Source organism: Onychomys torridus, chromosome 9, assembly GCF_903995425.1.
Source record: "Onychomys torridus chromosome 9, mOncTor1.1, whole genome shotgun sequence".
Classification (NCBI taxonomy): domain Eukaryota; kingdom Metazoa; phylum Chordata; class Mammalia; order Rodentia; family Cricetidae; genus Onychomys; species Onychomys torridus.
Genome location: NC_050451.1, coordinates 45,925,133 through 45,952,285, shown reverse-complemented (window position 1 = coordinate 45,952,285; position 27,153 = coordinate 45,925,133). Strand labels below are relative to the sequence as shown.

At 43.3% G+C, this 27,153-nt stretch overlaps 1 protein-coding gene across 1 annotated transcript in view; it reads right to left on the bottom strand.

Moving 5' to 3' along the window:
• The window catches only part of Ift88 (intraflagellar transport 88), a 109,082-nt gene that overhangs the window by 22,212 nt on the left and 59,717 nt on the right, over window positions 1–27,153 (bottom strand). The window contains exons 18-22 of the mRNA XM_036198509.1: window positions 25,990–26,140; window positions 24,931–25,046; window positions 19,055–19,107; window positions 17,712–17,777; window positions 5,512–5,618 (exon numbers count right to left, since the gene is read on the bottom strand). Of these exons, the coding sequence (XP_036054402.1) occupies window positions 5,512–5,618; window positions 17,712–17,777; window positions 19,055–19,107; window positions 24,931–25,046; window positions 25,990–26,140 (493 nt within the window). The remainder of the gene's footprint in view (window positions 1–5,511; window positions 5,619–17,711; window positions 17,778–19,054; window positions 19,108–24,930; window positions 25,047–25,989; window positions 26,141–27,153) is intronic.

The following is a 27,153-nucleotide window of genomic DNA, read 5'->3' as shown; positions in this document are numbered from 1 at the left end:
CATAAACAAATCTTTAAAAAACCCTCTAAACTTAAATAAAAAAAGAAAAACTAAAAGAAAAGAAAAGGATACACATATTATGCATGTTTATATTGATTTGTGAAAATGCCTGGGAGCGTAACATGTTGATCAACCTCTACTAGTGGCATGAGTGGTTTTCACCTTTTTCTTCATACATTTTATTTGAATAAACAGTTATTTAGAGTGGGTCACAGTGGCATATGACTGCAGTGTCAGCAGTTGGAACCCAGAGGCAGGAGGACTATGACCTTGAGATCACCTTGGGAAACTTTTGAGACCCTTTCTCAGTAAACCAAAATTATTTACAAAAGGAATCCACCTGAATTTCCCCCCATGGTACCGGGATTGAACAGAGGCTACGTATATACCATGAATTCCCCCATGGTACCGAGATTGAACAGAAGCTACGTATATACCATGCAAGTGCTCAACACTGAGCTATACCTCTAGTCCTCTTTTAATTATTGGAGAGGCAGCCTTGCTGAGTTGCTCAGGTTGACTACAGATTTGCCATCCTTCTGCCTCAGCCTTCTGAGCAGCTAGGATTAGCCCCCAGGTCCAGCTCTGAATTTATAAAAGAATATTTATTGTTTGAAATAGGAAAAAGAGACAGCACTCTTATTTTGAAAAAAAAAAAAAAGCCAATCCCACTTAGTACAGGGGGTAGAGGAGAGGAGAAGGGAGTGAGAAAGTGAGTGAGCTAGAGCACATGACCTGGAACAAGTTCTGTAACCTCTGTGGGTCTATGCCTTCTCATCCAAGGAGTGTCAAGAGTACCCTTCTCCAGCATGACAAGATCAGTGAGATCGGTTGAATGGTTAACACAGGTTGAGTGCTTAGATGTGTCTGCCTCTAAAATACATTCGATAAACATAAGCTGTTCGTTTTCATCTGCAGGGCTAGGGATGGGACCCAGGCTGTCCCACATACTCAGCAGGCACTTCAGCTCTGAGCTGCACCCCCAGTCCCCACGGGTATAATTAATGTCTAGTGAAGTCAATGTGCTAAAGTTAATTAAAGGGAAAGCTGACACTAAAAACATGGAGAAGATTGCTAGGTCACTCAAGAGCAGGTCATCCAAGCTCTTTGCTTTGGCGCTCTTCCTGTTGCCAACCCCTGCGTTACAGAAGGAAGGTGAATGGTCCCTCCTTCTTCCTTCCCTTTCTGAGCACAGGGTTAGTTAGTTCTGGATTCTCCAGCAGTTCCAGGTAAAAGCTATGTGTGATAAAAGCAGTCTGGATTTCAATCACATGGCCACTGCACAGAATGTCTCTGGTCAACTTCCCTTGCAGGAAGAGCTCACAAATAAAATTATAGGGGCCAAGAACCATAGCAAAAAACAAAACAAACAAGCAAACAAAACCCTCTTCCAGAGGTCCCAGGTTCAATTCCCAGCATCCACATTGCAGCTCACAACTGTCTGTAACTCTAGTTCCAGGGTTTCTGACACCCTCACACAGACATATATGCAGTAAAACACCAATGAACATTAAAAAAAAAAAAAAAAAAGACATTTGCGTATGGAGCAATGTGGAAATGTTTCATCAAATCAAAATATATCTATATAGGTGTTAACAATGATGTCTCTGAAGAAATTTAAATTACATAGAAAAAACCCTAAGGAGTGATTCTAAACAAGAAATGCACAGATAACAAGCTTCAAATTCAACGTTAGAAGAGAACACCCTTAATTCAGAAGTTTATTATATTTTCTTCCATAACTAGAAATGCCTTTTTCCTTACAGAAGCCAGGAAACAGAGGCCTGCCGCACAGGCTTACAATCTGAGAACAACCAATTGGAAGGGACCCCAACAATTAGGAGACACTTTTGGCCTTTACTTCTCCAACCTTTCTGACATTGATCCTCTCCACTCCATGTTGATAAGCCAAACTGAGGTGAGGACACCCGGAAAATGGTTCTTTGATGTATGATGCAAAGAGAAATACCGAAGAATAAAGAAAACAATGTTTGTTTGTTTGTTTTCGGTGTTTCTCTGTGTAGCCCTGGATGTCCTGGAACTCACTCTGTAGACCAGGCTGGCCTGGAACTCACAGAGTTCCACCTGCCTCCTGGGATTAAAGGCAGGGGCCAAAAAATGATGCTCTTATGCAAATAGCATCATGGATGGAGGGAAGGAAAGAAAACCAGCCAGGGAGCACAGAGTGTGTGGAAGCCGAAGGTTCTGAAGAACCTGAAGGTGTGAAGAGTTCTTTTGACACTTCATGGATGTTGACTTAGACTTGAGATATAAAGAGACTGAGGTGCGTCAATGGCAGAGTAGGAACTAAAGGCAAAGCTGTCCTGACAGAAGATGTCTAAGTGACAGTGGGCTTCAAGACACTGAGGCCAGTGATGAAGTATCTGAAGAGGCCCTGAATGGGCACAGAGCTGTTGATGTGGGTGATGAGTGAGACAAGCATGTGAGATCTGAGTGAGCCACCCAGGAATAAGAATTAACTGCAGATAAAAAATCTACTATTTGTTAAGAAGATTTCTCTAATCCCTTAGGGTTCCTGACAAATGGTTCATTCCTCTGCTGTCTAAGTATTCTTCCTGATGTACAGTTTACATGATCAGGTGCATCCTTCAATGACAGCAAGGCTTGTCAAATTCTGGTCTAATCCCCTTCAAGATACATCCTCAGAAGAAACCATTCATTTTCACCACAAAAAGTAGCTTTATTTTGTCAAAGTACAATGAGTATAGCATGAAGCCTGTGCAAAAAACAAGTCAACGCCACTTAATAAACATATAAATGTTTTGACGCAGAGGAATGAAAAGGCTGAGCGGTAACTGGAAGGCAGAGCAGTTTCAGTGATGTTACTCTACTCACTTAATTTAGTAAAGTTCTTCAGTCCTTGTGACTGTTAGTCCAAAGATGTCAGCCAGTTTTTAAGAAGGGTCCCACTACTGTCAAGACGACTGTAAGAAGGCAGAGAGGGCAAGAGAAGGTACAAGGGCCAAGGGTGGCGGAGAGCAGAGGCAATGTGACTCTTGGAGAAATGAAGAGTGAACGGCAACTACACTGATTTAACCCAGTTTGGAGTTAAGATGTAAAGGAGTAAATCAGTGGCAAACTGAAAATATTGTGAGAAAAGTAATTCTAAGCATACTTAATCCCTAAATTACATTGTCCAGAAGTTCTTTGTAATCAATGTTTCCTAAAGCTTATGCTTGGAATTATACTGTAACTCCAGCAGGCCGAGGAAAAAAGGATTGCCATCAGTTTGAGGCTAACTTGAGCTGCACAGTTGTATGTAACCTATAAGGATGGGTTACATAGTGGGACCCTGTCTCCAAAACAAAACAGAAGCTGCTTATGAATTACCCTCAAGTTCTAAGGAGTCAAGAGGCTCCTCTTCTCAGAAGTCTAGGAAGCCAGGCATCAGAGCCAGCAGCTTCAGAATCGACTGTAGAAGCTGGGCTCACTGCAAACTGTAAACTCGGAAGTGAGGCACACGCTTGTTTAGGATATGTACCCGTGGTTCTGCACGAGGGGCCCCAGAGATGAATTCAATTCCAAACTGTGCTTCATTTAAACGCATACTTGGATGTGTCACAAGCTATCATGCACGTATCTAGTTTTATTAGTATTTGGTACAGTGCATAGATTGACCATTACAGCACATTTTATGGCAAATAAATACCAACTTGATGTTTTATAGGACTTTTAAAGCAAAACTAGTTCACTCATAATATTTTTACAAGAGATTAGATCACATCTAAGAAGTGAAGACAGCCAGCCACATTCTGCAAGCACGTGAGAATTAGATCCTCTCTGCAGGCAGGATAATTGCATAAACATCATTTGCCCCTACATTATTCCTCACTTAGAATTTTATTTCTAGGGCTGGAGAGATGGCTCGATGGTTAAGAGCACTGGATGCTCTTCCAGAAGACCCAGGTTCAATTCCCAGCACCCATATGGCAGCTCAAAACTGTCTTTAACTACAGTACCATGGGATCCAATGAACTCTTCTGGTGTACAGACATAGAAGCAGGCAAATCACCATACACAATAAATAAATAAATCTTAAAAAAAGAATTTTATTTCTAGCTGGATGTACTGGTGCATACCTTTAATCCCAGCACTAGGAAGGCAGAGGCAGGAGGATCTCTGTGAGTTCAAGCTCAGCCTGGTCCACATAGTGAGTTCCAGGGCAGTCAGGGCTACCTAGTGAGATCAAACAAACAAACAAACAAACAACAAAAAGAGAGCTTTAATTTTAATATATCGATATTAGCTCGAAGACCATATTTGTTCTTGGTCAAAGGCAACTATTCAAAACCCACACACAACCTAAGTGTTCTAGGCTCAAATGTAGGAGAGGAAGTGGAAGTGGGAACCTGGCCATTCCATCTGCTACAGAAATGTGTTAACAATGGTATTCTGGGCACTACATTCTGCCACACAGGTACACCTTGGAACCAAGTACTGATGCCACAGCAAGTGACAGGCTTTCATGGGACATAGGTCTCACCAATACAAACCAAGTTCCAAATTCATCTCTGTTACTTCATCTTCTGGAACACCGAAATTATTTATCTATTAGGAGCTTGGGCTGGAGAGATGGCTCGGCCGTTAAAGGCTAGGCTCACAACCAAAAATATCTATTAGGAGCTCTCACTAAGGACTCCATAGAAGCCACCGGGATCCCTCCAGTAGAAGCTGCTCTACTCAGATGGACTCAGTCCCAGCCTGGGAGTGCAGTGACAGTTCCCAGTCCATGAGGAGCTGCTCTACTCAGATGGATTCAGTCCCGGCCTGGGAGTGCAGTGACAGTTCCCAGTACAGTAGAGCAGAAAAAGCAGTTCAACTCTGCCTCTTCGTTCCCTGCTCAACTCTGCTCCAAATACTGTTTTTCAATTTTGCATTATTTTCTAGGGGGAACAGCTATCATTTAAACAGTAAACATACAATGGTTTCAATGGGAATGTCTGCTCAAGTGACTGCAAATGTACACGCCATTCTCAGATTTTAGTAGGCCAAGTAAAGTTAGCTCTGTATTGACCTCTAAGATCTTTCTCCTTTTCTCATTTTGAAAACTGGCATACACAGTAGAGAATCATCACAGCATTTTGAACAGGATGGGTTTTAGTAGATTCTCCTTCCCATCAACTCTCCCACCCCCTGCCACCCTTGGACCTCCTCTCATGCCCCCCCTTCCTCTTTCAAGTTTCACGTGCCCTTATGCTCACTCATCTTTACACACACACACACACACACACACACACACACACACACACACACACGTTGGGATGCATATATGAAAGAGAACATGTGGTTTCTGTCTTACTGAGTTTGAGTTTCCTCACTTAATATTGCACTTTCCAGATCCATTCATTTCCAGAAAATTTCAGTTTTTGTTTCCATTGAGTAAAATTCCAGCTCTCCTCTGATGCAAACTCCTAGTCCCGTGCATTTCAGCTACAGCAGGCTGACATTTTGAAAATTAACAGACAGTAGCTTTCGGCCCATATGAGATACCTGTTCCCTCATTTCTTTCATTTTTTCCAACCTCTTGAGTTTTGTGGCATATTCTTGAACTTCTTTTAATCCAATATCTGTGCAGAGACGAACCAAGAAACGCAAACCTATATTAAAACAACAAACAATTTTTAACAAACAAAATTAAACAAAACAAAACAAGGAATAGTTAGGGAAGAAAAGATGTATAGAGCAGTTTCAACCCAACAACGCCAAGCCTGACCTTTTGGCAGAGGCTCGATGCCAACAGCATTCTGTTTTCTTTTAAAATATAATTATAGCCTGGCAGTGGTGGCACACACCTTTAACCCCAGCACAAAGGAGGCAGAGGCAGGTGGATCTCTGTGAGTTCAAGGCCAGCCTGGTCTACAGAGTGAGTTCCAGGACAGCCAGGGCTCATAGTGAGAGCCTGTCTCACCTCCCCACCCCAAACCCATTACACTTCGCAATCTCTAGAACTGGGAGAACTGGCTTCCTTGTTGGTGACCTGCCTTGTCCTCATGCCACCAGATCACAGAAAGAGCACTGCACAAAGGAGTCAATGGATGAGAACTCAGAGCTGCAATATCTGTTAATGTGCTAATGACAGATACATACACATAAAGATTCGTAAGGGAGACTGGGCTACAGAATGGAGAGTGTACAGAGAAGGATGAGGAAGAGGAGGAGGAGGAGGAGGAGGATATTACCAGTAAATGTTCTTTTGACTGTTGGTAAATTCATTCTTTTAATCAATATTATTCACATTAAACATACACTTTATAGTTGGGTTTGAAGCCAACATCTAATGTGTATAAGATAATTACAAAAGAGGGTGGATGTGTCCACTTGAGTTGTACCCAGGTGAGGAACTAGAATAGTTCTACACTCTGCCTCTGCCTATCCCTATCCATCCCACACTTCCACTCCTGGAATTTCTGTGTGTATGGTCATCATGCCATTGCATAAAACAGTAATAAAATCCTTTCGTCACTTAAATGCATTTCACTCAACATATTTAGTTGGGCTTACACAAATGATTTGTTTATTTTGAGACAAGGTCCATGTACCCTAGGCTGGCCTCAAACTTGCTAGGTAGCTGAGAATGACCTTTGACCCACATCTGTCCTGCCAGCAAGATGTGCTAGGGTAATGGTGGCTCAGAGCTTGTGGGAGAGGCCAACCAATGACAGGTCTACACTTGGCCAGGAACCAAGAAGCTGGACAGCCCGGAGACCTAGGGTAGAACCAAATATGATTGACCAAAAAAAAAAAAAAAGTCAATGAAAGGATTCCTAATGATATTCTGCTATACTCACAGATCGGTGCCTAGAACAACAGCCATCAGAGAGACTTCTGACGAGAGCAGATGCAGACATGCACAGCCAAATGTTAGGCGGAGCTCAGGGAACCTCAAGGAAGGGGGGGGGCGGATTATAGGAGCCAGAGGAGTGGAAGACACCAGGAGAACACACTGGTAGAATCACCTAAGCAGGGCCCACAGGGACTCAGGGACTGAAGCGACCACCACGGAGGAGCCAGCATGGGTCTGCACCAGGTCCTCTGTAAACATGCTGAGGCTGTTTAGCTTGGGGCTCCTGTGGGACTCCTAACAGTGGGGTGTGTGTGTGTGTGTGTGTGTGTGTGTGTGTGTGTGTGTGTGTGTGTGTGTGTGTGTCTGGCTCTTTTTGCCTGCTCTCGGGACCATTTCCCTACTCCTGGGTGGCCTTGTCCAGCCTTGATATGACAGTTTGTGCCTACTCTTATTGTGTCTTGTTATAATGTGTTCAACTGATGTCCCTGGGAGGCCTGCTCTTTTCTGAACGGAAACAGAAAAGCAGGGGATCTGAGGTAGAGGTTATGGTGTATGAGACTGGGAGGGATCGAGGGAGGGGAGGCTGCAGTTGGGATGTATTGTACAAGAGAAGAATAAATAAAAAGAAAAATGAAAAAAATAACCAGCTATTGTTTTTTGAGACAGGGTATCATGCATGTGGTCCAGTGTGGCCTACAACTAATTATGTAGCTGGGGCTAGCCTATGACTTCTAACCCTTCTGTCTCTTACCTCCCAGACAAGCAACACAATACCAAGCTTCAGCAACACTGGGGATCAAACTTAGGGCTCCTGGGTTACTGGGTAAGCGCTCTACCAACTATGTTATATTTTAACCCCCCCAAATAAGTTTCTAATACCTGAAAAATATTCATGATGTGCTGAAATTGTATTGATTTAATTGAAAAAGTGGTTCCAAAATGTGTCTATTTCCTTGGGATAAATTACAAACAGAAGACCCTCACAAATCCAAACTTCCAAACACTCCAAGGCTCATGAGAGCTAACTCCTCCAGTTTCCAGGGAGCCTGTACTGGCTTCCAATGGCAGGGCACCTGGGTTTCTGAGTCATTTCTGTGGAACACTGCTCACACAGTAGGTTGCTGGCACTGCAATGGTTTTGTCTACCAGAATCCAGCTCTGCTCTCTCCCGCTCTCACTGCTGCCCAGGCTGTTTGTCTAGCTTCCTTCCTGCAGTACTGCTGGGCAGCAGGCACCCACCATCCAGCCAGGCCTAAACAACACTTCTTGACGGCCTTAGAGTAAGGAGGCATACAGCATAATCCACAACTATCATCAAAATGATAGATGTTCAAATCTAGTTTCTTTTATTTTTTTGTTTTTTGCTTTTTGTTTTTCTGAGACAGGGTTTCTCTGTGTAACAGCTCTGGCTGTTCTAGAACTCACTCTGTAGGCCAGGCTGGCCTCAAACCCACAGAGATCCACCTCCATCTGCCTCCCTCATGAGTGCTGGGGTTAAAAGCATGCGCCACAAATGCCTGGCTTAGTTTCTATCCTCACTTGATTGAACATAAAAAAAAAATCCCGTTTGGGCTCTAAAGTTTGCCTCAGCTTTCTAGTGAACTTCCAAATTAAGTTTTCAGGCCAGCCTTTTGCCTTTCCAGGAAGGGAGATGAGCACAGCTGCTAGGCCCCAAGTTTCTAAGACTAAGGCTCTGCCTTGTCCATGGCATTACTGACAACCACCTGGTCTGGCTTTCTTTGCAGATGAGGAGATGGGTTCTTTTTCTGTTCTGGAATGTTTTCTTCTACTATATCTCTGATTTCTGCTTCCATTACCATTGTTCTGGTTTAGTCTTTGGAAACACACTCCTTAGATTGTCTCTTTTGCTTGTCTTTTTGTCTCAATTGAACATTTGTACTTAACTTTCAAATTATTATTATTATTGTGTGTGTTGAGAGTCAGCGTTCTCTTTTCACCATGGGTTAGGGTGCAGGGGGTGGGGCGTTAAACTCAGGCCATCAGGCCCTTACCCTCTGAGCCACCTCTTCAGCCCTCTCTTGTCTCCTTTATCAAATTCTTCCTTCTCTTACTTTGGTTCTCTCTGTAAAAAATTCCCAGTTTTCCAAACACTTGACTTTAATTCTACCGCATGCTTTTAGTTTCTCAAAGAGCCTTTTCTGTGAGCACACCTGTCAGTCACACTATGGTCTTTTTATTTTCGTCTATAACTTTCTGTTTCTGAGACATAAGGGGCCAAATATTTCTCTACATTCTCTTCTTGTTCCTATAATAATTTTAATAAATTATTATTAAAAACAATAAGTTAATAAATTATTATCCATTATTAACAATACCAGTTTATTATTAATGATTGCTAATATGCTATATTAGCAATATAATTATTGACTTACATTGTGATCAAATTCTAAAGAGTTGTTTATATTTCCTTAGTAAATTGTACTTCCTATCACTCCAAGCTGGCTTTCTCCCCTTTCCGAGGCTCAGACAAGGAGAGCTTTATCCAGACTCTTATTTGCCCACAGAGAAGAGTACAACCTTCCCTTGGTCCTGGTCCTGCTCTTCAAGCACACAGGCCCAATGTCCTCCTGGTTCAGATGGCTGACTCCTGAGTCCTCTCTTCCATATGCAGTGTTCCAGGGCTTCTCCGAATTCACCCATTCACCCTCTATGGATGACTCCATCCCACAGACGTCCTTGTTCCAGTACTTCTCAGGATTAACCTGTCCACTCTCCACAGATGACGCCATCCCACAGACATCCTTCCTCGTTGCTATGCTCCCTGCCTGGTACCTCAGTTTCTCCTTTTCTACTCTCCTGTTCCCTGCAGCCAACAAATGGCCACCTCTTCATCCTTACAGAGAAGCTTCCCTAGACTACTCACACCCACCTCTCCCTTCACACCCGCTGCTCTTCTGCCTCTACTTCCCAATGGCTTTCCAAAATCAGTGGCTTCTGGCTGGTAACAGCTACGATTTTTTTCTCAGTGCTGCATATGAAATCCAGGGCATCCGGATATCATGCAAGCGCTGCCACTGAGTGACAGTCCCAGCCCCGAGCTTCACAGCCATCATGTCTTCCTGAAGTCCACCTCCCTGTCTTTGGGGCACCGTTCTTGCTTGTTCTCCAGACCTCCCTTCTCTATCCATGTTTCCTCTACTCCACTTGGATGTCACTGCTCTGCAGGTCCACTCCAGCCTATTAACTTATGATCTGTCCTGGGATGTCTCACCCCTTTATCAACCTCAGCCAGGCTATATTTTAATAATTAAAGATGCACACTCTTCCTCAGTGTTTACCACAGTCGACGTATCACGGTGACTTTGGAGAGGAGTTCGGATAGCCCAACCACATCACAAGACCCAAGAACACCCGTCCCACGCTGACATCACCACCCCCAACTCTCCCTCCTACGTTTCCTCTGCATAAATACTTAAGTTATGCTTCTCTGTCGCCTACTTTCACAGTTACTCACTCTGACTGCTAAATATCTTGTTTGAGTACGTGCATGTGATACGTGCATGTGTACATGTTCACGTGTGTATTTATGTGGGAACCAGATGTGATGTATAGATGTGTACATGTTCATGTGTGTATGGGGGTGCATGTATTTATGTGGGAGCCAGATGTGATGTGTAGATGTGTACATGTTCATGTGTGTATGGGGGTGCATGTATTTATGTAGGTGCCAGGTGTCTTCCTCAATTGCTCTCTACTTTATTTTTTGAGACAGGGTCTCTCAGTGGACCTGGAGCTTGTTGATTTGGCCTGACTGACTGGCCAGCCAGCTCCAGAGATCTTGCTGCTACATCTCTTGCACCAGACTAGGGTCACAAGCTTGTGCCAACACATTAGGCTTTTTCCATGGGTGGTGGGGATCCAAACTCAGGTGCTTTTGCTTGTATGGAAGGCATTCTACTGAGTCATCTCCCAACTCTGACTCTGTTAAATATGTTTTTAAAAGTATTATTTTATGTGTACGGGTGTTTTGCCTGCCATGCTTGTCTACAGGCAGCTGTGAGCCACCATGTGGATGTTAGGAAGAGCAGCCACTCTCTCCTCACGCTGATCCCTCTCCCCAGCCCCTCTGTTAAGTACCTTCCAAGAGTTTCTCTCACGTTCCCCAGCAGCCTCATCTCCTTCTGCCTGGACTCCAGGGGATGTGGAACCTTGTCACTCCCTCACACACTCGCAGCAGCCACCCCCCCTCTCCCGATGCCTCTCTTCCTGGGGTTTATTGGGGTCAGTGTCATAAACAGCTTTGCTTTTGTTCGCTGCTCTGCTACCTAGGTCCCTCCCCCAAGTTTTGTCTAAAATGATAAAAGTAAATTATATCTTTGTCCTTGTAGGGTCATGATTTTTAGATAGAATTTTTTTTGTCTCTGTGTAAGGAAACGTATGTTCCTCCTTCTATATATATTTGTTTCAGAATAGTTCTATTTGAAGTAGCGTGTGCCCCTGCATTCCTGCTCTTTTGGATGCGGTTCTACTGCCTGGATACCTGGTTTTGCCTTCCCTGCCTGGCAAAGCTGTGCTGCCTCCCTCGTGGGCCACAACCAGTGTCCTTCTCGGCAGATTCAGAGCTGTCCTTCCACAGCACTCTGAACCTTTAAAGCAGTGTCATCTACTCTACTCTATCAGTGAACTGTTTACTAGAGTCTCAGAAACAAACACTGCTGTGTCCTCCAGCACACAGGAAATAGCTGATAAAAGTTCTGCAAATGTGTTGGGAATGAGCAATTAGCATTAAGCTAACAAACACCCAATTAAAAATTATCTGTAATACATATTCTAACAGAAGAAAACAAACATGCACTTAGATAAATTTATCTGTTAGTGATCCCCAACTTTTCTGTGCACAATGAACACAGCCTCTTAGCCACCCAGAGGAAGACATACAAGCAAGTCGGATCCTCTTCTCTACTTCCCAGTTTCCCTTATCTCAACACTTCTGGAGGCTCCACTTCAATCCATGTCATGTTCAAACTCACACAGACTGTCACTAACGCACTCCAAATGTGTTTCGAATCACTGTCACCATTTCTACCCCTGTCCCTCGAGCCCGTGCTGGCACTCGGACTGGCGTAGACATGGCCGGTCTCTGTTATTTTCCAGAGAACGGTGGAGAGCTTTTAGAAATACTTACTGGGGCCGGGCGGTGGTGGTGCACGCCTTTAATCTCAGCGTTCCGCTCGGGAAACAGAGGCAGGCGGATCTCTGTGAGTTCCAGGCCAGCCTGGACTACAGAGTGAGATCTAGAAAGGCACAAAGCTACACAGAGAAACCCTGTCTCGAAAAACCAAAACCAAAAAACAAAACAAAAAAAAAAACTTATTGGAGTGTGTGTGTCTGTGTGTGTGCTTACGCACCATGCTGGCTCTCTCCTTCCACCTTTATGTGGATTCTCAGCATTGAACTCATTTTGACAGGCTTGTGTGGCAAGTGCTTTACCTACAGAGCCATGTCGTTGGTGGATTTCAGTGATAGAGGTGTGAGTATACCTTATTCTGGTAGTGTTCTGAAAATGTGTGTCCAATCTTATTCTTCTGCTTAGAATCCTCCAGTGGCTCAGCCTCATCTCTGTGACGCTCCCTGTGAAGCCCTGCTCCAAGGTCCTGAGTCTGTGCTGCAGGACTTCTTGGCCCCTGCCCCCAGGTCTCACATCACAGGGTCACTGTGCCTGAATGACAACGCTCCATGTCCTCATCGCTTGTTTTCTTCCATTCTTCCAGGTAGCTGTTTAAATGCCACCTCAAGGGCCCAGCACCGGTGGCCTAAGGCCCCAGCCCCTCCACGCTCTCAACATCAAACTTGCTACTACTGATACGCGCTGCACTTGCTACTAACTTTCTCTTCCCTGTAGGAAACCAGATCCACAATACCAAGGACCTGGGTCTATGCTACATTCAGTGTTGAATGGTGTCATCATTCATAAAAATGTGTACAGAAATAGCCAGTTTCTGATCAGTAAAACACTGAAAATTTTAGCAGTCCTAAAATAATTTGAAGTGTCATAATTACTACATAAGTCTTCTGTGTATACATTTATCTTAGTAATCCACAATGAAAAGGTAGTTTATACTCTGGGAGTACTATACCATTGTTTCTCTCTTTTGCCTTTCCTCAGAAGAACAGCTTAGCAGCAATTTGTAGAAAATAAACATGACTAGTTCCAAGGCCAAGCTGAGGTACATAGTAAGTTCTCACCTAACATGGGCTACATGAGACCCTACTTAGATAAACAAACCCCAAACCGTTTTGGTAGCTGTTCTCTGAAATGTAGGATATCATCTGTAAGTATGTAAAATAGGCCAATTTTTAAACTTCAAAAGTTTTCTGGTGTGCATGGATGTCTCTCCACCACAAGCATGCCGTTCCCACAGAATCTTGATGGGTTCACCAGAAAATAATCCTGCTTCAGATAACATTCCACAAATTTCCCCACTACAGCTCCAGTTATTATAGTCAATTGACTACACTTCTTTTGAAAATTATATAGGTCCAAGTCATCTTAGATATTCCTTATAATGTACACAATCATTCATTTAATTTTTAGGATAACTCTTAAAACACTCTATAAAGGAAGAAAATTTGGCCTTGCTGGCCCTGCACCAAGGCATTGTGGCTACTCAGTGGTTTTCATCAGGAAGCAATTCTACCCTTTTTTTTTTCCCCAGAGCTGAAGACCAAACCCAGAGCCTTGTACTTGCTAGGCAAGCGCTCTACCACTGAGCTAAATCCCCAGCCCTGCAATTCTACCCTTTAAGGGACATTTTGTCAAGCCTGGAGACTTCAGGTTTCAACAAATGGGTTGGGAGTGGGAGGGGACGCCACTAACATCTAATAGGTGGAGGCTGAGGACGCTGCTTACAAACCTGCTGGATGGCCCACATACTCTAGGATCAATTACTGGGGGGCCCAAAGGTCCTTGCACCCACAGACCAGCAGGGAAACTATGAATGGTAGACACAGCGAGGTCTCTTCTCAGTGGTCCTGTTTTCCTGCCCAGAAGGCTGGCTAATGACCTGGTGACCTCTTTGCTATCTGTAGAGGAAGAAAGTGGGTGTGGCAGACCTCACCCACCTTTTGCTATAGAGAGAGACTTCACCCAAATTCCCCAGAATGATTATCTACACTCTTCTTTCTCCTAGACTGTTATAGAGTCACACCTTAAGCTTTATTGTGCACCTGGTATTGGACTGATTGCTGCCTGGAAACATTTTCCCAAACTGTACTGTTTTAAATATGCTGACAATGAACGGCCCGGCATTAGGCTCCCACAAGTCTCTGATCCAGGTTGATGAAGTTAATCTGCACCGGGTTTTCCTTCTCACCTCTTTCTGGAGGTCTGCTTTCCTGTCTGATAGCTGCAGGGACCCCTCAACCACCTAACTCCAGGTGCAGGCAGGCAAGTTGCACTTACATACATCATCCCTGGATCTCTGGCTCCTGAATGGTCCCTCATGTGACTGAGACTAAGAACCACACAGAAAGTTTCTTTTTAAAAAGAAACAGAGAAAATAGATGCTTGGGTCTACTGCAAACCTAAACAGCCTCTGAAGGAAGAGTTTCAAGTGATGCCCTGTAGGCCATTTCCTCACTGCTGTCTGTACTGTGGCTGTGAGGTGATGAACCTGCTTCTTGGTCCTGGACTTCTCAGCCCTTGGCAGCTCCTCCAGGAGCCAGGCAGAGACTCTACCTACTCCTTGGATCAGGCTGCATCATCAGAACCTGGGCTCAGGAGAGATGTGTTTTTACTGTAATGTGTCACGTAGTTATTGTTTTTAAGAACAAAATGAAAGAGTTTTCAAAGATGTTCTCTTTGCTGCAGCGCTGTTCTCAACACCCCCACACCTCTCAATGACTAGCCTCACCATGAATGAAGAGATTTCTTCTCAAGCAATTGCTTTTTGTTTGTTAACAATAATGGTAAAAATTCTAAACTGACTTTGACTTTTCTCTTTTCTCTTTGGTTTTTGGAGACAGGGTTTCTCTGTGTAGCCCTGGCTGTCCTGGAACTGGCTCTGTAGTCCAGGCTGGCCTTGAACTCAGAGGTCCGCCAGGCTCTGCTTCCCGAGTGCTGGGATTAAATGCGTGCACCACCGCCCAGCTGACTTCCCTCCTTGACTACAAGGACGAAACTGTCAGGTTAGTGGCTCTATGCAGTGAACGAAGGTGGCCACTGTCTATTTTCCTTAGAGCAGATTTTGCAGTTCCTGCTGTGATACTTTCCCTCATCACCACTAAAGGTTCAAATCCACAGTGCCACAGGAGAGGCAGTACATGGACGGATGGACGCCTCTGCAAGGCTCGGCTCGCCTAGCCACATACAAGCAAGCACCATCGCAAGACAGCATCTTAAAACCCGGGGTGGGAGATGACCAGTCAGGAAAGCGCTCACTGTGCAGACAGACACCAAGGACTGAGTTTGGGTCCCTGGAACACTCACTGGAACACCAGGCACGGTGGCACAGAGTTCCAGTCTCAGTGCTGGGAAGACAGGGACAGGCGGGTCTCTGGAGCTCAATGGTAAACCAGTCTAGCCAAACTGGCAAGCTCCAGGACAGTGAGAGACCCTACCTCAAAAAATAAGGTGGACAGCAACTGAGGAAGACACCAGATATTGACCTCTAGCACATGTATGTATGTCTCTGTACACAGTAACCACACACACAAACACACTGAAGTCCCACGAGAAAAAAAATTCCTGCAATATTATTCATGTTTTGTTTTTAAAAATAGTAAAAGTATTTTTTTTCAACCTGAAAACATTATACACTAAAATGGACAGTTAAAAACGCTTCTCCCAGGACTGAAGAAATGGCTCAGTGGTTAAAAGCGCTTGCTGCTCTTGCAGAGGACCTGGGTTTAGTTCCTAGTCCAGGCAGCTCCCAACTACTTGTGACTCCAGTTTCAGGGAACCTGACACCCTCTGGCCTTTCTGGTCCCCTACACACACGTGGTGCATATGAATTCACACAGGCATACACATATGTACATTAAAAGAACCTTAAAAACAAGCTGGTCTCTGTGTCTTTCACATCATGCATCCCAATGCCACCCATCTCCTGTCCCCTGGAATCTACCCTCTGCCCCTACAAAACACCCCCCCCAATAAAACAAAATAAAATTTAAGATAAAAAAGGGAAAAAAAGGAAGAAAGGGAAAGTCTCATCATGGAAGCTGCAGTGTGACACAGTGAGTCTCGCAGTAAACCCCTGTATCCATACATCTTTACATGCAGGCGTTCGTCGCAAAGATTCATGGGTTTGTTCAGGCCCCAGGTCTCTGCTACACTACTGACACTGAGCCCTCACTGGGACTCTCCCTGGACATCCTGTAGCCCTGGGCCTGCAGAACCGCCCCTCCCCATCTGTGCTCCAGCAGATCACAGATGGGGTGGAGGGTGGGGTGGGCCAATACTTAACTCTGGTTCTGGGCCTAGGTAGCTGGTCAGCCCACCTGCTCTCCCTTACCCTCCACCAGCATAGCCCTGGCTAGTTCACCCCTTGTAGCCACGAGCAAGGGGCGGGGCCGTTCCTCCTCCTTTCACGTCCCCAGGGTTGGTTCTCCACACCCTACCCCATGCTGTCACATGACTGACATAGGAGAAATGCAGACAGACAGCTCCCCCACCTGCCTCGGGTGTCAATGGGGAGCAATCTCTCCCCTACGCATGCCAATGGTACATGTCTTTAATCCCAGCACCCAGGAGGCAGAGGCAGGCAGATCTCTGAGTTTGAGGCCAGCCTGGTCTATAAGTGGAGTTCCAAGACAGCCAGGGCTACACAGAGAAATCCTGTCTTGAGAAAACAAAACAAAACCTTAAAAAAAAAAGTTAAAAAGTGCTTCTCGGGTTGGGGATTTAGCTCAGTGGTAGAGTGCTTGCCTAGCAAGCCCAAGGCCCTGGGTTCGATCCTCAGCTCAAAAAACAACAACAACAAAAAAAAAAAATTAGAAAAAGTGCTTCTCTTGGTCTGGCAAGATGGTTCATCAGGTAAAGGCAGTTTCCATGCAAACCTTGTAACTTAAATTCAATCCCCCATACCCATGTAAAAGTGGACAGAGAGAATCTACCCCACAAAGTTGTCCTCTGGTCTGCACAGGCACTCTGTGGTACACGTGTACCTACCCACACATTACATATACACATACTCCAATAAAAATCCTACAAATGCCTGTCCTATAAAACATCACTGTTTATATAAACGCATGTAACTGAGGATAACCTAAACTCCAGACCTCTAACCCTATTGCCTTCACCTCCGCACCACTGGACCACATCTGGATCTAGTTGGTATGGGACCAAAGCAGGACTTTGTTCATGTCAGGCAAGCATTCTAGCTTGAGATGCAGATTTGTTTAATTATAAGTAGAATGTGGTATTATACTTAAACCTATCAACAACTAAGTTTTATAAAATGCATACTTATGGAGTCAAATTTTATTATTGTATAAAAACGCATTTCTTTCTTTTTTTAAAAATTTTTATTTTCCGGAGCTGAGGACCAAACCTTCCTTCCTTCCTTCCTTCCTTCCTTCCTTCCTTCCTTCCTTCCTTCCTTCTTTCTTTCTTTTTCTCCCTCTCTCCCTCCCTCCCTCCCTTTCTTTGTTTTTGGTTTTTCTGAGACAGGGTTTCTCTGTGTAGCTTTGGAGCCTGTCCTGGATCTCGCTCTGTAGACCAGGCTGGCCTTAAACTCACAGAGATCCGCCTGGCTCTGCCTCCCGAGTGCTGGGATTAATGGCGTGCGCCACTATGGCCCAGCTTGCATAAAAACTCTTAAAGCTATGTACCACAATTGAGGCTTCATTTATGCATACTATGACTGCAGCAAATTTAACTATCTATTAGAACACAGAATGTGGAAAATTTGCCTTTAAAGTTATAAAATACAAGGTCACTTACATTCAACATTCTCTGGAAATTTCCTGTGGATCTCTTTGTAAGTATCTAATGCCTTTTGGTAGTTACCTGTAAGTAAAGAGAGAGGAAAATGTAATAATAGCTAGTTATATAAGGTTATAGAAATCTTACTAAATTTAATAAAATTTTGATTTTAATCCAAAGCATTGGCATACTTTAATGGTTTTAGTAGAAAACTTTCATGTGTGCACAAGCAAATATGTATCATTCTTGAGTAATTTCTGGGAGGACTATATGTATAAAATGTGGGTGTGGTGCCTCATGCCTGTGCCCTCAGCACTCAGGAAGCAGAGCAGACCACTGTCGAGCAGGGTCCAGCCTGACTACACAGAGAGTTTCAGGCCACACAGTAAGACTGGGTTTCAAAAACAAAACAAAAAATAAATGAATAACCAGCCGCAGTTGACAAAAGGCTAGAGCGGAAGGAAATGGTCGAGATTTAGTCTTCACTTCTCAGCAGAAATGATTAATTCAGTGGCTAATGTGTAGGTCCATTCAGAGCGTGGGGTGTGACTTGTGGTCCTGCGCAGATAAATGTGCACCTCTCAGTCAAACTGGCCATCTGACAGGGCCACGGCAGTGGTAAAGGGTGAGCCCTCCAGTACTTTAGGACCAAACTAAGTTTGTAACGTATGCCCCAGCCATTCCGAGGACTCTGATGGGCATCAGGAAACCTCCCATTCGAGCAGGTGAGCACTGACCATCTCAGCTTGTGCCTCCTGTGGGGTCAGGACGGTCTTTTCCTGGGCATTTCATGGTCTAAGGAGGGTTTATAAACTTGTTAACACTGACCTCCTAGCTGACCCTCCGGCATTTAAGCTACAGGCAGCTCCTTAGGACAGAAGCACCCATCTCTGCACCTAGTGATCTCTGTTGTAAATAACACGGTTCCCAATGTCACAGTGTTGAATTAAGAATCACTCGGGCAAAATGTGGAAATAGAAACTAATATAAAAAGAATATTTTGTGGTTAACATGCAATGATTTCATGTTAACTTTGAGAAACAACCTGTTTTTAGAAGAGTTACTGGAATATCTTGCAGGCTAGGGTGTACTCAGTGGTAGAGTGTTTGCTCTTAAATTCAAACCCAGTGCTAAGCCTCCGCTTTTGCCTCAAACAAAAACAAAACACCCCTGCTTAGTAAGCATGACCTTTTCTGTATGTAGTAATTATTATGTTTTTTTACATGATATGCTTCAATTATGTGTAGTTATTTAGAAAGCTAATGTTTAATAAACATTCAACTGGAGCACATTTATATGCATAACTACCTAAAAGAAAAGACACAAACTAAATAAGAAATGAATAAAGTCAAAACATTTACCGCTTCTTCTAAAACAGCTAGCTACCATCAGCTGCCATTTCACTTGTGTGGGCCTAGAAAAGAAAGAAATTAGAGATGAAACAAAAATAATGAGACAGTGAAATGGATTCATTAAGCTTTCTACCTATATTTCCTTTTAAGACCTCAGACCTTTTGTTTATTTAATCTTTATTAGTAATATACAGGCTCACAAATTTAGAACATAAAAATATTTGATCTTGTGTTAGAACAAGCAGGCTTTAATCAAAAGAGAGGGAAAGAGAACTCTATTTATGCCCCTTTCACCTTTAACAAGAAATCACATTCTTTTCTAAAGTAATAATCCTAACCAAGACCTCTAGAGACTAACATTACAAACATCCAAAACAGGCATGGTGGCACATGCTTGGATTCTCAGCACGCACAGGAGGCTGAGACAGAAGAATTGCTGTGATTCTGAAGCCACCCCTGCTATGCAGTGAGTTCTAGGCTGGTCTGGGTTACAGTGGGAAATCCTGTCTTCACCCCAGCCCCAGGTCTGAATCAGGGTCAGCCTAGGGAAGTGTTTAATACTCCCCTGCCTTCAAATCTCCCTTGTGCTCCTCCAGGGGCTTCCAGTGGCCTTCGAACTCCAAGCTAGTTTGATGGCAAGCCTACCTACCAGCTTTGGGGTTGGACACACACGGGCTTCAATCTCAGCACTGATGTGTGGCAAGTTCTTAATTTTAGCCCTCTGCCATATACCTACCCACTGCAATCTAAATAAAATACATAGTAAACTGTATTACTTTCCCGCTGAAGCCAGTCACCTACTCCACCCATGTTACGCTCAGGGTCCTAACCCAGTTTACGCATCTTCCAGTGCCTGTCTGCCTCTCTAGTCCTCTTCGAGTAGGCCCGTTGAAGCCGCAGCTTCAGCAAATCCAGGCAGGGGGAGCATGGCTACCCGAGCTAGACTCCAGGTCACATGCACTCCCTCTGTGGAAGGCCCAGCCCAGCCTCCGACATCCTTCACAACCTGCAGTCTACTGTTCTATGCCGGCTCCTGGCACCACACTCTCACGACCACAGTGGTGTTTTATTGTCTCTGAATACCACTATCCCCCTCCTCTTCACATGTAACCACTATCTGACTTCCAAGGCTGTTAGCTGAAGGTCAGAATGTGCATCCTCTCTTTCTTCCTTTCGACGCCTGTCTAGGAGCTGCGCTGCTGGGTCCTCTGGTGAGTCTAAGTGTCCCTTTGTGAAGAACTGCAAACTATTTACACAAGACAACATCGTATTTTCTCACTAGCAATGTGCAAAAGCTCCTGTTTTTCTACATCCTCCTCAACGCTTTTTATCCAATCCTCAAGTTATACTCTGCCTTTTTAATTCACCTTTTTTGTGTTTTAGCCCAACCTTAAAAAAATTAATTTTAAAAATTTACTCTTTGAACCAGGCATGGTGGCATACATCTTTAATCCCAGTCTGATTTTGAGGCCAGCCTGGTCTACATACTGAGTTTCAGGATAGCCAGGGCAACACAGTGAGACCTTGTTGCCCCTCACCCCCCATTTTTTTTTTTTTTTTTTTTTTTTGGTTTTTTTCGAGACACGGTTTCTCTGTAGCTTTGGAGGCTGTCCTGGAACTCACTTTGTAGCCCAGGCTGGTCTCACAGAGATCCACTGCCTCTGCCTCCCGAGGGCTGGGATTACAGGCGTGCGCCACCACCGCTCGTCTAAAGATTTATTTATTATATATACAGTGTTCTGTCTGCACATATTCCTGCAGGCCAGAAGAGGGCGCCAGATCTCATTACAGATGGTTGTGAGCCACCATATGGGTGCTGGGAATTGAACTCAGGACCTCTGGAAGAACAGCCAGTGCTCTTAACCACTGAGCCATCTCTACAGCCCAGCCCCCATTTTTTTTTTTTTTTTTTTTATTCTTTGAGAATTTCATACATGCATACAATGAAATATGATAATGCTGACTCCCAATTTCCTCCTCCATTGTCCCAGGGCACCCCTTCAACAATCCCATGCCTAGTTCCTATCTTCTTTCAAATAACTCACGAAGTCCAATTCTGCTGCCCATGTGTGCATGTGTGCGACTCAATCACTCCCCGACGCCGGATGTAGCCAAGCATCTCTGCATGTGTTTATCAGCAGTCTACACCACCTTCACAAAAAATGTGCTCGAAATCTTTGCTCAGTCTTGTTACTGTCCAGTTGCAGTAGTTCTTTATACATTTTCGGTAATGACCTACTCTGAGGCTTCCTTCTGTACTCTTATGTGTTAAGAAGAAGCCTGGAAACTTGATGAAGTCTAATTGTCTATTTCTGTGTTCTGATGTAATTTCTAAGAGTTTTTGCCACACTCAATGGCATAAACAATTTCCACCAAGGTGTTTTTTTTTTTTTTTAATGAGTGTTTATTTTTTATTTTATGTACATTGGTGTTCTGCCTGCATGTATGCCTGTGTGTGGGTGTAGGATCCCCTGGAACAGGAAGTATAGACAGTTGTGAGTCTCCATGTGGGTGCGGGGAATTGAATTTGGGTCCCCTAGAAGAGCAGCCAGTGCTCTTAATTGCTGCTAAGCCATCTCTCCAGCCCTCTCTTGTAGTTTGAGTTTTCCTGCCTGGCCCAGTCAGGACAAATCTCTCTCACCTGCCAGACTCATAGTCGCTCAGACCCAACCAAGAAAGCACAAAGAAACTTACATTGTTTAGAAACTGTATGGCCGTGGCAGGCTTCTTGTTATCTACTTTTTCTATCTTAAATTAACCCATTTCTGTTAGTCTATACTCTGCCACATGGCTTGTGGCTTACCAGGGTCTTTACATGTTGCTTCTCATGGTGGCGGCTGGCAGTGTCTCTCCAGCCTTCTACTTCCCAGAATTCTCTTTTCTCTTGTCCCGCCTATACTTCCTGCCTGGCCACTGGCCAATCAGAATTTTATTTACACAGAGCGATATCCACAGCACTCTCTTGTGTTTTATAGTTTTTAGTCTTACATTTATTTGGGTCTTTAATCCACTTTAAGTTCATTTTTGTATATGGAGTAAACTAAGGGTTCAATTTTCTGTGGTTGTTTTTGAGATGGAGGATTGATTTGTAACCCAGATTGTCCTTGAACTTTCAATCTTCCTTCCTTAGCTACAGAGTAGCTGGGATTACTGGTGTGTACCATTGGTTGGTTTCAAAGTTGATTTTTCTGTCATGTAAGTATCTAGTTTGTCAAACATTTTTAGTTGAAGACCATCCTTCCTCCATTGGATGGTTTTGCTACCTTTGTAGGAAATCAACTTCCATCTATGAGAAGTTAGTCTGGGGTGCTAGTGGCTGTTCTTCCATCTGTCTTTCTAGCCCCTTTTTAGTACCACACTATTTGATTATGGTTGTATGCAAGCACATTCGGAAAATAGGAATTCTGATTTTCCAACTTTGTTCCTTTTTGGCTAGAGATTCTATATGATTATTAGGTGGGTTTTCTGTCTATAAAAAATACAATGGAGATTTTGATAGGGAGAGCCTTGACCTTAAGGTCACTCTGCTTGGAACTACTCTCAACCCTAGTCCATGTACTTGGTGTCTTTGCATTTGTTTATGTACTTAATCTCTTTCAGGAGTGAGTCATGGCTTTAAGCACATGCTTTTTAGCTAAAGAATTAAATGAATTCTTAGTTACCTTATTCTTTTTAATGCTGTTATGAATGATACTTTTTTTTTTTTTTTTTTTTACTAATTTCATAGTTATCCTTTTTGGATTGTTTATTGCAAGTCTACAGAAATACAAAAAGATTTTATGTGATTTTATATCCTGCAATTTTACTAAGTTCTTTTATTATATTTCAGTTTTGTGCATATATTCCTCAGAGATTTTGGTATGTATGATCATCTTTACGATCAGAGATTTCAGGACTTTTATATATACCATCTACTGTCTTCTGGACTTCAAGATTTCTGCTGAGGACTCTGCTTAATCTTATCCAGCACCCCTTGTATGTGATGACACTTCCTTTTGATGCTCTCAAGACTTTCTCAACAGTGTGGCTAAAGTGTCTCATGGGGTCCCTCGAGTTTTTCCCACTTGGAGTTCACTGAGCTCTGTAGACTCACAGATCCACAACCTTCCTCAACTGTGGGAAATGCTGGCCACAGTGAGTTTCAGCAGTTTCTCTGCTCCGTTCTCTTCCTCTCCTGGAGCTCCCACAGTGAATACACTGGTCTTCAGATGGAGTTTCATGATAGTAATCATGATGAATATACTAAATAACATTCTCCAAAACTGCTAAGCAATAGAATTGCATTGAATAATGGATCAATAGGAGTAGAATTTCTTTTCTTTTCCTTTTTCCTTCATTCCTTTTCTTTCTTTTTTGAAACAGGTTTCACACTGTATACCAAGAGGTTGGCTTTGAACTTGTGGAAAATCTCCTGCCTCAGCTCTCAAGCATTGGGATTACAGATGACTAATCAGCTGGGGCTAGTATTTCTTAATATTTTAAGATGTAGTTTATAGATATACAGAAAATATAAAACAAAAGTATAGGCTTAAACAAGTAAGAAACACTAGATCACTAAGAACCACAAAAATATAGGCAATACAACCAGGAGAGATGTTTCTATCATAGGCGTCACAAGAAGAAATTAAATTGAATTAAACCATTTGCCAGTTCTCTATAATATGTAAGGAGTTATATGACAGAGAATGAACATTCCCACTCCTTAAGAGCTTATGTTCTTATGATAGAAGCAGACTTTATACAGCAATAAACTTAGCACATAGTATCTACAATAATTATGTATCAACTGAAAATAAGTCTTTTTTTGTTTGTTTGTTTTGGTATTTTTGAGACAGGGTTTCTCTGTGTAGCCCTGGCCGTCCTGGAACTTGCTTTGTAGACCAGGCTGGCCTCGATCTCAGAGATCCACCTGCCTCTGCCTCCTGAGTGCTTGGATTAAAGGCGTGTGCCACCAGGCCTGGCAAAAATAAAAATGTATTTTAAAAATGATTTAACATACCAGAAAGGAAATTACGCTGTACAGTACAGTAAATATCTGATCAAAAATATAGAGAAAATGCAATTAATGTATACTGAATGCCTCTGCCACTAAAAACACATAAGACCAGAAGCCAATGACGGTAGAGAGAAAAGGAGGGAGAGAAGAGTAGAGGGACTTCACAGGGAAACGCAAGTGTAAAACAAGGAGAGGCGCTGAAGAGATCTGAGAAGGCCGAGCAGACGAGGAACCGGAGACTAAGGAGCAGAGCTGCACTGACACAGACTTACACGACGGCATCTGTTTACCAGGGCACATCATTTAACGTCTGCACAGCTGTTCCCAATGGAATAAATGGCTGCATTAACCCAAGAACAAAACTTTGGGAGAGCAGACGGGCCAGCAAAACAAGAGAGAAAATGGAACTGAGGAACCAGCAAGAAACGGAACAGGTATGACCAGGCAGGCATTCCAGACAGGCCATGATCAGAACGGAAGCCAGGAGGAGGCTGAGATGAAAAGGGAAAAATGAGTAAGGGTCAATAATCAGCAACTGTAAATTGAAACCGATACGACTTCCTTCTGTGAAGACTCTTCTGGCAATAAAATTGTCCTATGACTTAGAAAGTCACTTTCTGATTTGTAAATAGACACTACTTGTTCACTGAGGTTCAGGTAAGGAAGACTGACAAAGTACATCGTAAAAGGTATTTAAAATTCTTATGCAAAGGAAAATATATCTGTCACAATAGAGACAAAGTAAAATGAAAAATACAAGGAAATGAAAACAACTCATTAAAATATTTTCATGAATTTATTAGGCTTATCAGATACTAATTTTTTTAGGAATTAAAAACAGTCTCAATGCAAGACACTAACTAAAAATAAAATCCAAACAGTTACTTACTGTATAAGAGATGCTCTTTCAAAGTACTGAATAGCTTTTTCACAGAACTGGGTATCAATGTAATAAGCTCCAAGCCACTCAATGACCTCGATATTAGAAGGGAAATACCTGTATGACTAGAGAGAACACAGAATATACCTGGTTACTTTATCTGTTAAGTGGATTTATTTATAAAAAAAAATGAAGTATAAAGATGACTTTACAAGGTCTAAAACTATATAAGACTTAGAAAATGTAGGTAAACTTGACCGTTTTCAGGTATATATGATCTGAGTTATATTAAATATTTAAAAGAATCAGGAGCCGGGCAGTGGTGGCGCACGCCTTTAATCCCAGCACTCGGGAGGCAGAGCCAGGTGGATCTCTGTGAGTTCGAGGCCAGCCTGCCTGGTCTACCAAGTGAGTCCCAGGAGAGGCACAAAGCTACACAGAGAAACCTTATCTCGAAAAACCAAAAAAATCAGGAAATGCAAATTGTGGTTTAAGAAAAATGAGTTAGTATTTTTCATTTTAATTAAAATGAATCAAAACTATAGTTTAAGAATGTTTTATTCTGGGGGCTGGAGAGATGGCTCAGTGGTTAAGAGCACAGACTGGTTTTCCAGAGGACCTGGGTTCGATTCCCAGCACCCACATGGCAATTCACAACTGTCTGTTACTCCAAGATCTGACATCTCACACAGACATGCATGCAGGCAAAACATCAATACACCTAAAATAAAAACAAATAAATTATTTTAAAAAAAACAACAAAAACTCACTTAAAAAGCCAGGTGGTGATGGTGCATGCCTTTAATCCCAGCACTTGGGAGACAGAGCCAGGCGGATCTCTGTGAGTTCAAGGCCAGCCTGGTCTACAGAGTGAGATCCAGGACAGGCACCAAAGCTACACAGAGAAACCCTGTCTCGGAAAAAAAAAAAAAAGCAGAAGAAGAAAGTTTATTTTTAACAAATCCTTATTAGTTTTAAACCAATTAAGCCTTCTAAAATGTTAGGGCCTGTTCCCTTGAAATCCACAAAACGTCAGAAAGCAGGAGACAAGCAGGACAGCACGCCCACCTCATAGTAATACTGGAACGCCTGGGGCTTGTCTCCCTCACTGTCGTATAGTTCCCCTAGTTTAGACAGAGCTTGGGAGTCAGTCGGCACGACACTGATCAACTGCATCAGCCACTCGATGGCTTGGTTGGGATCCTCCATTAGCTCGTATCTCGGGCAACGGCAGTTAAGGTTCAGTCACCGATAAGCAAACGTGGAAATATTGCAATGACAATGCTTCCTCGGGAACACGCTGTGGTTCCAGCCCTCTCCAGGAGGAGGGAAATGGGCAGTGCTGCCCACGTACACCTTGGCTCTCTCTAGTCTACTCCCCTTTAGCTTTCCTTCAGCTGTCTCCCCTCCGCTCAGACAAGCAGACACGTGTTACTGTTTAAACGCCCCTCACTGTATTGGAAAAGCACCTTGATTTCTCTCATTTTGATAAACTGACTACAACCTTGGGAGAGTTAAAGTGTAGGTATTTGACATGTTCCCTGTCAAAGTTTAGGAAAAGGATAGGTATACCATTAATAACTTGAAGTACTATCTATTCTAGATGTAGACTTATTTTTTTCACAAAATTTTAGAGCAGACAGCAGCATAGTTATCTTATATATTTATTATTATAATGCTTTTGCAGAGCTGGAAAAGGAACCAGGACCAAATGTCTAGAGAATCACTCAAAGCACTGCCCAGGAATGCCAGAAAGTTTGCTCAGTGACTCCAGCTCTCTTAAACTCAGCACAGTAAAGAAACTGGCTTCCTGCATTTTTCTTACGTGTTTTCCCTAATTACAGTATAAGCTGCAGGACAGGGCACTTTCTGGAGTTTCCTGTAGTACCCAGTAAGTCCTCTGCATATACACAAGCACTCTGTTTGTATCAACATCTGTTGACTATCACCTACTTATATCTGATGTGGAATGGAATGAACATCCCCCAACCCCAGGTCTGTTTAGCAAGAAGTCACCTGTGCTTTTCTGTTTGGTGTGTGTCAGGGTTTCTCGTGGTTGTTTGGGAGATGAGGCCAGCTACACTGTTGCCAAGCAGGCCTTGCTCTCCAGATGCTCCTGCCTCAGCCTCCCAGGAGCTTGGGGTTATGGGTACTTGCTACTGCTCAGCTTGGTCCCTTGTTTTGAATATGACAAAGCAAATGTGATACCACAGGAAAGAAAACAAGGAAGTT